We start from the raw sequence: 12,252 nt of genomic DNA on the forward strand, positions 1-12,252 counted from the left end.
AGACACCGGGCCACTCCCCCTCGCTGATTCCAGGTGATTTTTCACCATCTCCCTCTTCCTTTGCACAACCCCACACCCACCTACAAGGGAAGTATCAAACAATAAGAAACACTTTATTTTAACTTTACAACATATAAATAGACAAATCTGTGCTTTCCAACAGAGCTTTCCTTCCCCTTCTCCTCCCACCGTCCTTGTGGCAGTGCCCCAGCCCCGTAGACTCGGGGAGGGGAGTGGGGCTGAGCTGCAGAGGCCGGTGGGGTCCATCCTGAGGGATCCATCCCATGGGATCCATCCTGAGGGATCCAGCCCAAGGGATCCACCCCGAGGGATCCTGGTTGTCATCTGCTCAGGTCCCGGCTGGCGCCGCGCCCGCACAGCATCCGCTCCTCTGCCGAGAGCCCGGCAAAGAAGGGGTGCAGGAGGGCCTCGGAGAACGTGATCCTCTGGGAGGGGTCGAATTCCAGCATCCTCCTCATCAGGTCAAAGAGCTGAGCGTGCTCCAGAGAGTCGTGCAGCATGTATGTCTGAAAGGGACAGGGACACGGGCTCAGCCCCTGCCTGGGCAGGGCAGCTTCCCACCCTAAATATAGCATCCCCCAGGGCTGCTTCCCACCCCAAATACAGCACCCCCCCACTGCCCTGATACCCCCAGAGACTCAGAAACCCTGGACCAGGGATCCTCCCATCCCAAGATCAGCATCCCCCAGGGCAGTTTCTCATCCCAAACACAGCATCCCCCACTGCCCAGATATCCAGGACTCGGGAACTCTTGGGGCCAAGGCAGCCTCCCATCCCAAACACATCATTCCCCTTTCCCTAATCCCCATCTTGCCCTATCCAGAGCAGGATCCCTGCAGATGGGAGCTGGGCTCCCTCCCAAGCAGTTACACAGGGAATTGCAGCCCTGAGCCCCACGCCCTGCCCCAGGGAGGGGAGCAGCACCCACCCGCAGGGGCTTGCAGTTCTCCTGGACGTATCTGCCATCAGACGTGTTCTCATCCCACACCAGGCTGCCGTTGTGGAAGTATTTCTGCTTCCTGCAGGGGGAAGGTGGGGGTCAGGCAGGAGCTCTCCCTGCCATGCAGGTGGTGGTGCCTGGGCTGAGCTCAGCACCAGGCTCTTACCGAGTTTTGTGGACCATGTGAGATGGGAGCGGCCCCAGGATTTTCTCCATCATGACAAGGTGCTCGCGGTTCTCATGGGTCTGCAAAGGAGCACAGCAGTGGTGGCTCGGTCAGAGCTTGGGGAGCTGATGACAAAAGGTTTGTCACCTCTGCAGGGACAGGGAGAAAGGGTTCCACCAGGTCCTATCCAACTTTTCACGTTCTGCTTTTCTCTTTCTTCAGAGAACAGACATAAACCCAGAAGTGATCCAAACTCGGTCCTTCCAGCAAGGCACTCCTCAAACCAGCCCTTCTCCAGGCCTCATTTTCACACTCAGCTTCTCATTTTTAGTGTGTGTTTCCCTCCCCATCCCCTAATTCTGAGCCCTTCTGGACACAAAGGATTCTCAGGGCACAAGAATCCTACCTGGAAGAGCGTGAAGCCACGGTAATACTCGAACAGAATGCAGCCAGTGCTCCAGACATCACAGGGCTGTGCCCAGCCCAGCTCTGCAAAGAAAACCACATCAACTCCGTGCCTCCAACAACCCCCACCACACCTCCTCGGTGAAACCACTCAGAGCAGTGCTCCCAGGCTGGTTGTCCATCCCCAGGAGGTGCAGTTCTCACCCAGAATCACTTCAGGGGGCCGGTAGTGCCGCGTGGCCACGATGGTGGTGTGGTGCTCGTGGTCAAAGGTGGCGCTGCCGAAGTCGGCCACGCGGATGCTCGTGTTCCGGATGGACTTCTGCTCACAGCTCTGCAGGAAAAGCACAGGGCTGGGCTGGGAGAGGAGCTCCACGAGGGTGGGCTGGGCCTCCTCACAGGGATGGAGCTGTGGAGCTCCAGGAGCTCTGCTCTGCAGCTCCTCACTGGGATGGAGCTGTGAGGAGCACCTGGAGCTCTGCTCTGCAGCTCCTCACTGGGATGGAGCTGTGGAGCTCTGGGGAGCCCAGGAGTGCTGCTCTGCACCTCTCCACAGGGATGGAGCTCTGAGGAACCCCAGAAGTGCTGGTCTGCACCTCCTCACAGGGATGGAGCTGTGGAGCTCCAAGCTCTGGACATCCCAGAGCAGAGTTACAGAAAATCCCTGAGTACTCCAGGCAGCCTTAAGGCCTTTGGAAGGCACAGTAGGAAGAAGAGCCCTGCCTTCCACCTTGTTCCCACTTCCCAGGCTCTGAAGGCCTGGAGAGAGCAGGGAAGATCCAATTTCTGCAGGGAGGGATAAAGGCAGCCTGTTCCTGCTGCAGCCAGTGCTCTTAGGGACAGAACCCACCTTGTTCTCATTGTACAGAGTGTCAAAATCCGAGTTGACAAACAGGATGTTTTCTGGCTTGAGGTCAGTGTGAGTCAGCTGGTTGTCGTGTAGAACTGCACAGAGGGAGGAGGGAAAACACCTCTCTAAGCACCAGAGAGCAGCAGGGGCACTGCTCTGCCCAGCCCAGTGCCAGTGCAGCATCCCCCAGCCCGTGGGGCCACTTGTCACCGAAATATTTTATGAAAAATCCTTTTGACAGGATTTTCCTCACGAGAAGCTGAGAAGCCTCAGAGGAAAAGGAAAACCAGCTGTGTTGGGACTCTGGTCAGTCACAAGATTTTATGATCATTCCATTCCTTTCTAGCCTTCTGATGAAATCCCTTCTTCTGTTCTTTTAGTATAGTTTTAGTTTATCATTATATATATCATAAAATAATAAGCCAGCCTTCTCAAACATGGGAGTCAAGATTCTCATCTCTGCCCTCATGCTGGCTCCCCTGTGAACACCACCAGGATCACTCACATCTCAGGGCGTGGCACAGCTGGTAGGCCATGTGCCGGATCTGTGGCAGGGGGTAGGGCTGGAAGTTGTTCTCCTTCAGGAACTCGAAGGTGTTCTTGCCCAGGAGCTCAAAGGCAATGCACATGTGGCCGTGGAAGTTGAACCAGTCCGACATGAGGACGCACAGGCTGTGCAGGGAGAGAGAGGCAGGGCTTAACCACCTTTAAGGGATGCCCAGGATGGCTCTTCTGGTGTTCCTGGCCACTTCAGGAGTGGCTGGGGAGCAGAGCTCCGTGCCAGCTGCCTCTGGAGCACAGCAGCCCAGGGAGATGCTGCCTGCTCTGCTCAGCCCCCTTTGGAGAGAGCTCCCCAGTAGAGCAATGGGGCCAGTTCCCTCTCAGCCCATCCTCAGCCCCATGCTGCTCTGTGTGCCAGCATGTGGCACTGGGAACTCACAACTTGTTCTCCTTGTCCTTCTCTTTGATTTTCTTCAGGACGTTGATTTCCAGCCTGGCAGCCTCTCGGTACTTCCCAACGTTCTTGATGATTTTCAGTGCCACCTGGGACTTGCCTCTGGAAGGGAGGAGACAGAAGGATGGAGTCCGAGACAGAACCTGTGTGCTCAGCCCACAGGGAGAGGCACATCCCATTCCTCCAGGCACCACCTGTCCTCACAAAGCTCTGCCAGCCCTCCTTGCTGCTTGGGCAGTGGCTAATTGGCACTGCCAATCAGTGCAAGGTCACTGCTGGCCATCACTGACACAGCAGTGTCCCTCAGCTCTCTGTGACCCCGGGGCCACCTCCCCTCTACAGCCCCGGCAGGCAGAGCAAACTGAGCCAGACAAGGGGTCAGAAGGGCACAGGGGCCAAATGTAACCACGGGGGAGGTGAGAGGGGACCATGGAGAGGTGCCCTGGCAGATCAGGAGGTCACAGGGGCCACCACTCAGCAGGAACTCGCTGCAGAACTGCCTTCCATGGTGGGGCTGGGAGAGTCAGGGAGAAGCTGGAGATCAGGGAAAAGCTCTTCCCCCAGAGGGTGCTGGGCACTGCCCAGGCTCCCCAGGGAACGGGCACAGCCCCGAGGCTGCCAGAGCTGCAGGACAATGCTCGCAGGTGTGCACAGGCTGGCACTGCTGGGGTGTCATGTAGGGCCAGGAGCTGCACTTGGATGATTGGTGTGGGTCCCTTCCAGCTCGGGACATTCCTCTGTTCTATTCTATTAATAGAATGTTCTAGAACATTAGAGTATTCTTAGAATATTCTATTCTGTTAATAGAATAGACTAGAATAGAATAGAGTAGAGTAGAGTGGACTGGATGAGGAAAGGAAAGGAGAGGGAGAGGGAGAGATGCTTCCCTTAACACACCAGCCTGTAAATTCTGGAGGGAGATGAGATTTGAGCCAGGCCCTTTTCCCTCGCTCTGAGGAGGGCAGTGACAGATGGAAGGTGACAAACTCAGTCCCATGGAGCCCAGGGGGAACTGCCACCTGTGGGGGTGTGGCCTCGAGGGCCAGCTGCAGGGAAAGGAGCCCACCTGGCGTGGTCCACACACTCCACCACCTTCCCAAAAGTGCCTTCACCGAGGCTGCCCACGATTTCATCTAGGAGAGAAAACAGGAGCGGGTGTGAGCCTGGGGGGCCGGGGCAGAGCCGGGCTCCTGCCACTTCACACCAACAAAACCTCAGAGCAAACAAAACAACCGTCTCTCACCGCTACACTCTTTACAACTCAAGCGTCTGCCTCAGGCAAGTTATGGTCAGTAAATGAACCCCTAGAGACCCCTCCAGTACAGGCCAGAGAGATCTGGGCTAACCCGGGGTAAAAGTAGAGGTAAAGTTTTACGAAAGGTGGCTGTACATCGCTCTTGAAGCCAATCGCCGATCCTGCACACCAGGTGACCTTCCTTGTCATCTTCCACGCTCCTGCTGCGCTTACTGCTCTGCCGGCTTCTCTGCACTCACCGCCCCCCGGGCGGGGCCAGAGCGCGCAGTCAGAGGTTGCAGAGACGACGGGGCCGCCGGTGGGTGGGTGGATTTTCCAGATGCCAGCATTTCATAAGGCACACGGCATATATATAAACGATAGGGATATTGCAAGGGACACGTCAAGACACAAAACTAACTTCAAAAACAGAAAAGTCATCAACAGCTACAGGTACGGCAAGAAAAAACCTCGGCTCATTAGCTACGGCCTCTGGGGGCAGGGAAACGCCCCCCTCTTCCAGGGTGGGAAGCTGCAGGAGGAATCCTCTGCTCCCCACGGGGAGGATGCTGCCAGAGGAGCCTTGGCCAGCAGGATGTCACCAAGCACTGGGTTTGGACAGGTTGCCCAGTAGAAGCCACAGTAGCAGGGGTTTTTTTTCCCCCCTCTGTGCATCCTGTTCTTTGTGCCTCGGGCAATGCAGCTCCAGCTTGTCCTGGCTGGGAAGGGGGCTCGTGCCCCTCCTGAAGGGAAACTTTGTGCCACGCCGAGCCTGAATCCACGTGGCTGCTCGCAGACCCACTGGGGCACGTCGGCCTTTTTGGAACTGGCAGGGCTTTAGGAACAGGACAGGTAAATCAATCCCCAGGGAACACTTCAGGCGAGGTCTGAGGTGGTGTTCACACCCTGCTACTGGCAAGCTTCTACTGGAAAACCAGCCCAAGGTTCCTGCAAGGACCTGGGGTCCACAGAGCGAGCTGCCCTAATTCCTCACCTTGTTCTAGCCTGCTTTCAAAATAGCTACAGTCCCTGCAGCCAAAGGAATTCAGGGAAACCTTGATATTTCTGTGCCTGAGCCTCCAGCAGGCTTCTCTTCTGTGCCAAAATAATGAGCTAACATCAAAATTCCCCCCAAAAAACAAGAGGAGGAGGTGGGAGAGCTGGGACAGCTGTGAGGTGTCGGAGGGCTGAGCTCCTGCCAGCCCAGACCTGCTCAGCATCACCACCACACACCCAGCATGGCCCTGGCTCCCTCCACAGCCAGATTCCACAGTGGGCTGGAGAGGAATCAAAAGGAGGAGCTCGGGAGTTCCCAGCCATGCAGATTATCCAGCTGCCAGGATCAGAGCCCATCCCTCAGCTGTGGTTACATCTCGGGTGGGAGAGGAATGCTCCTCCTCACAGGAGGGAAGAGCTGAAGGGCTCGCTCTGACACCTCTCACCACTTCCAGGGCACGCCTGGGACCAGCCCCCTTCAGCCCAGCTCCAGACATTCCCAGTTAATCCCGGGAAGGAAGGAACGCTGCGTTTCGGGGTGAAGTGTGCAAGAAGCTGAAATCCAGGTGGGAACGTGGGAAGAGGACACACGCGAACCCTCGGAAGGTGGGACTCTCTCTGACAACTGACAGGGCATAAAATCAGCTCTGGAGAGCCGGGCTGACCCATCCCACCTGGAAGGGGATCCAGGCACGAAGCCAAACCGAGGAATGCTGCAGCAAACCCCCCCAGAAGCAGCAGCAGCAGCCGCAGGCAGAAGCGAATCCCGGGCCATGGATAAAGCTCCATACGGATCGCCGGGAGCAGGGCTGGCCCCGGGCCGAGCCTCTCCCCCGTCAGCACCACGTGAGCGCCACTGGAAGCTCTCCCTGATCCCTTCCCTGGCCCTAAAGAACACGGCTTAGTTCCCTCACGGATTAAGGCTCCAGGCAAAACCCCAGAGCGACGAACTCTCCCCGCTGAGCACGACACAGACTGGGAGGGGAGGGAGGGGGGGGACTTCACAACCAACACAGAAACGGGGATCGAGGTACTCACCCAGAGCGCTCGGAGCTGGAGGGAGGCAAGAACAGTTAAAGGCCGAGCTCGCTGCGGATGCTACTCACCGAGGAGGCGCTGCTACAAGACCTGCTCCTGCGGCGGCGGCAGTGCTGCTGGTACCGCCGGGGCCGCTGCTGCTCCCGGCCGCGGGAGCGCCGCCAGGGCCGCGGCCGTGCCGGGTAATACTCGGGGCCCAAGGACGGGCTGCGCTCCTCCAGCCTGCAGGCATCGCTGTCCCGCCGGCACCGCCGCTGGTAGGGCATCCTCTCGTGGCTGCGGCACAGAAACAGCGCCCTTAGAGCCTGGGAATGCTCAACAGTCCCGTGCAGCCACAGAGAAAAGCGAGGCACAGCTTCCCAAGGGGACTCTGAGGAAAACAGTTCTTATCTCATTGGCTGCTCCTGTGTTTGTGCAAAAGCAGAATAAAGATTGTTGACCTAGAGTGATGGTGTTTTATTTCCTTGGCCTATCAGGGCCAGGTGTGTGTGTTGGGGCTGTCAGCTTAAAGTCACGAGGCGCTGTGCAAGTGAAGAGCAGTTAAGTACTTGGCAGATTCAGTTTAGATGCAATATATTGTAATATCATATAAAATAATAAACTAATTCATTAGCCTTCTGATAAAATGAAATCTTCCTCATCATTTCTCCCTGCCACGGGGATAACCTTATTTCCCATAGCCCAGAAGAGGTCGAGTCATGGAATGGCAGTGTGGGGACTCTGGAACCCCGAGGGACACCCCAACAATCCCACCCCATCTCCTGGGCAGCCTGCTCCCTTCATTCTCTGCAGAAAAGCAGCTTTTCCTAACGCCCACCCCAAGGCCCCTGACACAGCTCCCTGCTGTCCCCCTGGGTGCTGCCATCAAGGAGAAATCCTCCTGCTCCCACTCCTGGTGCCAGGAGCTTCAGATCTTTCTGCACCTCAAAGTGACCACTGGGGAAAAGTTCTGGAGAGAAAACAGTGAGGCACTGCCACATTTTAAGGAGCTGGGGGAAAACCACCCTCTGAGAGAGAGCTCCAGCTGCCTGCCCTGCTGTGCACCCCCATCCCTGGAGGTGTCCAAGGCCAGGCTGGACAGGGCTTGGAGCTCCCTGCACTAGTGGAAGGTGTCCCTGCCCGTGGCAGGGGGTGGCACTGGACGGGCTCTGAGGTCCTTTCCAACCCCACAACACAATTCTGTGTCACCTGAGCCACCTGTGCTGCTGCACACAGGTGTGTTTGTCACCGCTCCTCCTCCCTGGGGAGGTGTCTCATTAGCTCTCAACCCAACGGGGAGCAGCAGCAGGGCTCTGCTCTGGTTGTCACCCAGGGGGGACAGGAGGTCCCAGGGCACCAAGCCCTTGCTGTGCACACACAGAGCAGCTCCACGGATCATCAGCAGCAGCCAGAAGGAAAATCTGTCCCCAAGCTCCAGCTCCTCAAGCAACAACCTCCCAGGACTCAACTGTGCACCAGGAGGGGCCAGGAGAGCTCAGGCCAAGCTCAGCTGTGCAGGTACTGACCCACACGAGGTTTTGGGCACGCTGTGGGCACACCAGGGATGAGAGCAGCTCTCCCTCCTTCCACCCACAAAACATGAGTGCCCTCCCCACCAGGTTTCACTGGAGGTTTGCTCCACCCCCTCAAGGAAGGAGCTGTGTTCTAGGTAGAAGATGTTGCAATTTGAAAGGAAAGCAGAGCTTTGGCTGCCCGGCGACAACCCCGGGCACGCTCTGGGCCAGCCTGGTGCTGTCAGCCAGCAATGGCTTCAGCCAAGACCTTCAGCCTGGAAATGGGAATGAATTCCTGCTGTTTGCACCTCCCTGCCCTGTCAACAACCAGCTCTGCTGCTGGCAGCTCCATGGGGCACAAGGGGGAATCCCAGAGTGGGTAGAATTCCAGACTGTGCCAGGGCAGCCGTGGCTCTTGGTCACTGCTGAGGTACCCAAACACAACCCACAGCTCTGTCCAGCATTGGCCCAGACGCTCCTCGGTGTGCTCTGGGGGGACTCAGGAAGCAGAAATAATGACCTGAAGGACTCAGGTCTCCTCAAAGAGGCTGACACTGAAGGGACAAGGCTGTTTTCACCCAACGAAAGCCTGCTTCCATCCAAATCTGTTCCAAATTACCCATCAGATGGAAACAAAAAAGGGAAAAAGTGCGCCAGCTCTATTTCACAATCCACCTCCTTCAAGTAAACAAAAGCCAGGCTGGGGAGAGAAATTAACCTGGAGAGCATTCCAGGAATTTAAAGATGAGCTCAGCTCCTGCCTGGCTGCACCTGCCCAGTCCAACCAGTGGAGCCACAGCAGCCCCAGCGGCTCCAGCCTCTGTTCCAGAACCCTCCTCTCATCAGAGGCCTCGTCCCGCTCCCAGCCCCGAGCTGTCTCTGGGGGAACGCCGGACAAAGAGACGATCAAAGGTAAAACCCCCAGCAAAGCAGGAGAGATGGGTTAGCGGGGGGATCCTTCAGCTGGGATCCTTTCCGAGGCCAGGGAGGAGCGTGGTCGCTTTAAATCTGGTTTTAATCCCGCCAGAGAGGAGCGGGCTGTCAGGAAAGCCTTTAATGCCTGCGCAGCATGGAAACGTGATTCCAGAGCAGGCGGCAGGCTGCTCAACACCACGGCCGCGGCTTCGGGAAGGGTGAACTTCGGGAAGGGTGAACTTCGGGAAGGGTGAACTTCGGGAAGGGTGAAGCGGCAGGGAAAGCACACACACAGACAGACAGAGAGACAAGCAAACCCTTCCCTTCCACCCCCGGGGTTTAGGCGTTTCAATCAGCACCCGGGAGCCGAGCTCAGCATCCCGAGCTCAGCCCGGGTTTTTGGGGCAGTGCTCTCACCTCCTGGAGCGCGATCTGCGGGCGAGCTCCCTGCGGGGCGGGTACCGCAGCCTGCCCTCGCACTCCCGGCTCCGCGACCGCCGCCGCTTCCAGCGGTGCCCCGGCTCGCCGTCCTGCTCCGGGGACCGCAGCCTCCTGCAGTGATGCATCTGCGCGACGAGAGCACGGCGGGCTCAGGGCGCTGAGCCCCGCAGCCCCGGCAGCCGGCCCGGCCCGGCCCGGCACGGCACGGCCCGGCCCGGCGGGGCTGCCCGTGGGGCCGGCGGATGCGGGGCCGTTACAGCCGCTCCGCGCCCGCCGCCCTCGCGTCCCCTCCCGGTGTGTGCCCGGTGTCCCCTCCGTGCGTGCCCCGGTGTGTCCCCTCCGTGTGCGTGTGCCCGGTCTCACCGCCGCCGCTGCGGCCGCGCTCGGCGGGTGCGGCCCGGCCCGGCCCGGCCCGGCCCCTGCGGCCCCGCAGCGCCGCCGCTTCCGCTTCCCGGCCGGGGTTAAACCCGCCCCGCCGGGCCGGGCCCGCCTCGGGCCACGGCAGGGGTGGCACCGGGCTGAGCCCGCCCGGCGGGGACGGCACGGGGGGAAAGCGGGGCTGGCAGGAGCGGGAGAGGTCGTAGCGGTCTGGGTCCGCGTCAGCCTGGCCTTCATCACTGCCGCCATCCTCACCCTCGGCACGGCTTCCTCACCATGGTCATCCCCACCATGGTCGTCCTCACCATGGTCATCCTCACTTAAGCACAGCTTCCTCCCCGTGGAACTCCTCACCATGGTCATCCTCACCATGGTCACCCTCACCATGGTCACCCTCACCATGGCCATCTCCACCATGGCCATCCTCACCATGGTCACCCTCACCATGGCCATCCTCACCATGGCCATCCTCACCATGGTCACCCTCACCATGGCCATCCTCACCTTTCACAAGGCCTTCCCCGCCAGGCTCTTTCTCCTCACAGTCTGCCTCTCCATGACCTTCCTCAGCAGAGTGTGCCTTCACCATGGCCAGCCTCTCCCTCAGCATGGTCTTCTTCCCTTCTTCATCTGCCTCACCGTGGTCTCCCTCATCACGGCTTATCTCAGGCTTTCCTCACCACAGGGCCTTCCTCACCACGGTCATCCTCCCCATGATGACCTTCACTGTGATGAACCCCACAGTGACAACCCTGGCCACAGCCTTCCTCCCCATGGTGACCCTCCCATGGTCATCGCTGCGGTGGCCCAGGGACAGGAGAGAGAGCTCCACGCATGCCATCATTCCCAACCCCTTTATTTATTTATTTATTTATTTATTTATTTATTTATTTATTTATTTATTTATTTATTTATTTATTTATCAAGCACTCATTAGGGCCAGCAATCAATTAAAAATTCTGATGGACGCCTTTATCACCGGGTGGCATTGGCGTGTCCTTGGGGCTGCACTCAGGTGGGGTGGAAGGGGCAGGAGATGGGGTGGAGCCAGGGTGGAAGGGGCAGGAGCTGCCACCACCGTGGTGGCCACAGGGATCCCGGCTGGGTGCTGGTCCCACCGGGCTCCTCCACAGCCCAGATTCCGGGTGCAGACAATGCATGGAGCAGACAAAGCTCCTCTTCTTCCCCGAGGCTGGGGCCACCTCAGACGGGCTCAGTCCCCTCCAGAGCCCTTTGGGATGGGCTTGTGCCGACCTCCAGTGATCTCCAGCCCTGGAGATGGCACCTGGATTCCCTCCCGGTGGCATGGGGGTGCCACCTCCCCTGTGCCCAGCTCGGGGCCCCCCTTGGCTGGCTCTGAGTCCTGGGCCAGGATCAGGGTCTGGGCTGGATGCGGAGCCAGCGCTCCGACTCCAGCGGTGCCCGGCTGCACATGTCCCTCCAGTGTGGCACCCCTGGCCCCACCTGGACGCGGCCCAGCACCAAGCCACGGCCGTGGAGCCGAGCCTGGGGCAGCACAGGGCAGGGGGGGACACGGCTGGTGGCCTTCCCCTCTCCCGAGAGGAGCCGTCCCAGCCCAGACACCTCCCAAGGGTGGCAGGGGTGAGCCAGGTCACCTCCCGAGCCCTGTCACCTCCTGAGCCCTGTCACCTCCCGAGCCCAGTCACCTCCTGAGCCCTGTCACCTCCTCAGCCTGGTCACCTCACCTGCATGACAACGAACTCCAAGGCCAGCTGGTGCTGCTGGGTGTCCCCGGCGGGGAGGGTGAAGAGGAAGGGCGCGTTCCACACAGGGCTGTAGCTGCTGACGGACTTGGTCTCCTTGGTGTCGATGATGTGGCCCTCGTGGTGCAGGTGGACGATAACATAGGGCCTGGAAATGGGGACAGTGCCCTGGAGAGAGGGGCACGCCCCAGGGAGGGAGGCTGGCAGCTCCCAGGTGGTGCCTGGAGGGCTGCAGGACCCCCATGGGGCTCTGTGGGGCTGCGGGGAGAGCACAGAGCTCCTGAGGTTTCACCTGCCCCTCCCTTCTGGAGAGCAGGGACCTCCAAAGTGCTCAGCTCCCATCCCAGGGAGTGGGGAGAACCAGAGGTGACAACAGCCAGCAGCACAGAAAGCCACGTGCTAATTTTAGGCCATAAATAAATACATTTCAAGCACTTTGGGGCCATATTGGAGATACCTAGATCTGTATTACGCTCCCTGTACTCATTTTCATCCCGTGATAGAATCCCAAAGTGGTTTGGGTCGGAAGAAGCCCCAAAGACCAACTTGTTCCAACCCTCCCCCGTGCTCGGGAGAGAGAAGTTCAAGAGGATTTGCCAAGCAAAAGGAGGGGAAGCCGTTCTGGGTGCCCACCTGGGCACAGCCCGGTGCCCGAGCCCTACCTGGGGTGCCCGGCAGGCGGGAGAGCCGGCCCAG

General features: G+C 59.0%; 1 protein-coding gene across 2 annotated transcripts; it reads right to left on the bottom strand.

Annotated features, from left to right (window-relative positions):
* Nucleotides 1-92: 92 nt before the first annotated feature.
* Nucleotides 93-9,899, bottom strand: CLK3 (CDC like kinase 3). 2 transcript variants are annotated; one of them, XM_059857943.1, is made up of 13 exons: nucleotides 9,818-9,899; nucleotides 9,431-9,579; nucleotides 6,674-6,881; nucleotides 4,728-4,821; nucleotides 4,404-4,470; nucleotides 3,323-3,439; nucleotides 2,888-3,054; nucleotides 2,383-2,477; nucleotides 1,737-1,866; nucleotides 1,534-1,616; nucleotides 1,128-1,207; nucleotides 950-1,040; nucleotides 93-527 (listed from the first exon to the last, which is right to left on the bottom strand). In XM_059857943.1, exons 2-13 carry the CDS (start codon nucleotides 9,577-9,579, stop codon nucleotides 342-344), a joined length of 1,467 nt encoding a protein of 488 aa, XP_059713926.1. In that variant the 5' UTR covers nucleotides 9,818-9,899; the 3' UTR covers nucleotides 93-341. The 2 variants fall into 2 exon arrangements, with proteins under 2 accessions (XP_059713926.1, XP_059713927.1); XM_059857944.1 differs by lacking the exon at nucleotides 9,818-9,899 and having other exon boundaries at nucleotides 6,674-6,975; nucleotides 9,431-9,557.
* Nucleotides 9,900-12,252: the final 2,353 nt, after the last annotated feature.

Source organism: Haemorhous mexicanus, chromosome 13, assembly GCF_027477595.1.
Source record: "Haemorhous mexicanus isolate bHaeMex1 chromosome 13, bHaeMex1.pri, whole genome shotgun sequence".
NCBI lineage: Eukaryota > Metazoa > Chordata > Aves > Passeriformes > Fringillidae > Haemorhous > Haemorhous mexicanus.

What these genes read in the sequence shown, in the direction of transcription:
- CLK3 (XM_059857943.1), bottom strand. Translation starts at nt 9,579, where the DNA reads ATGCATCACTGCAGGAGGCTGCGGTCCCCGGAGCAGGACGGCGAGCCG. An exon ending in GAGTGTGTGGACCACGCCAG is followed by an intron (nt 3,440 to 4,403) that starts GTGGGCTCCTTT and finishes CCTCCCTTCCAG; the next exon opens with AGGCAAGTCCCAGGTGGCAC. An exon ending in CACATGGTCCACAAAACTCG is followed by an intron (nt 1,041 to 1,127) that starts GTAAGAGCCTGG and finishes TTCCCCCTGCAG; the next exon opens with GAAGCAGAAATACTTCCACA.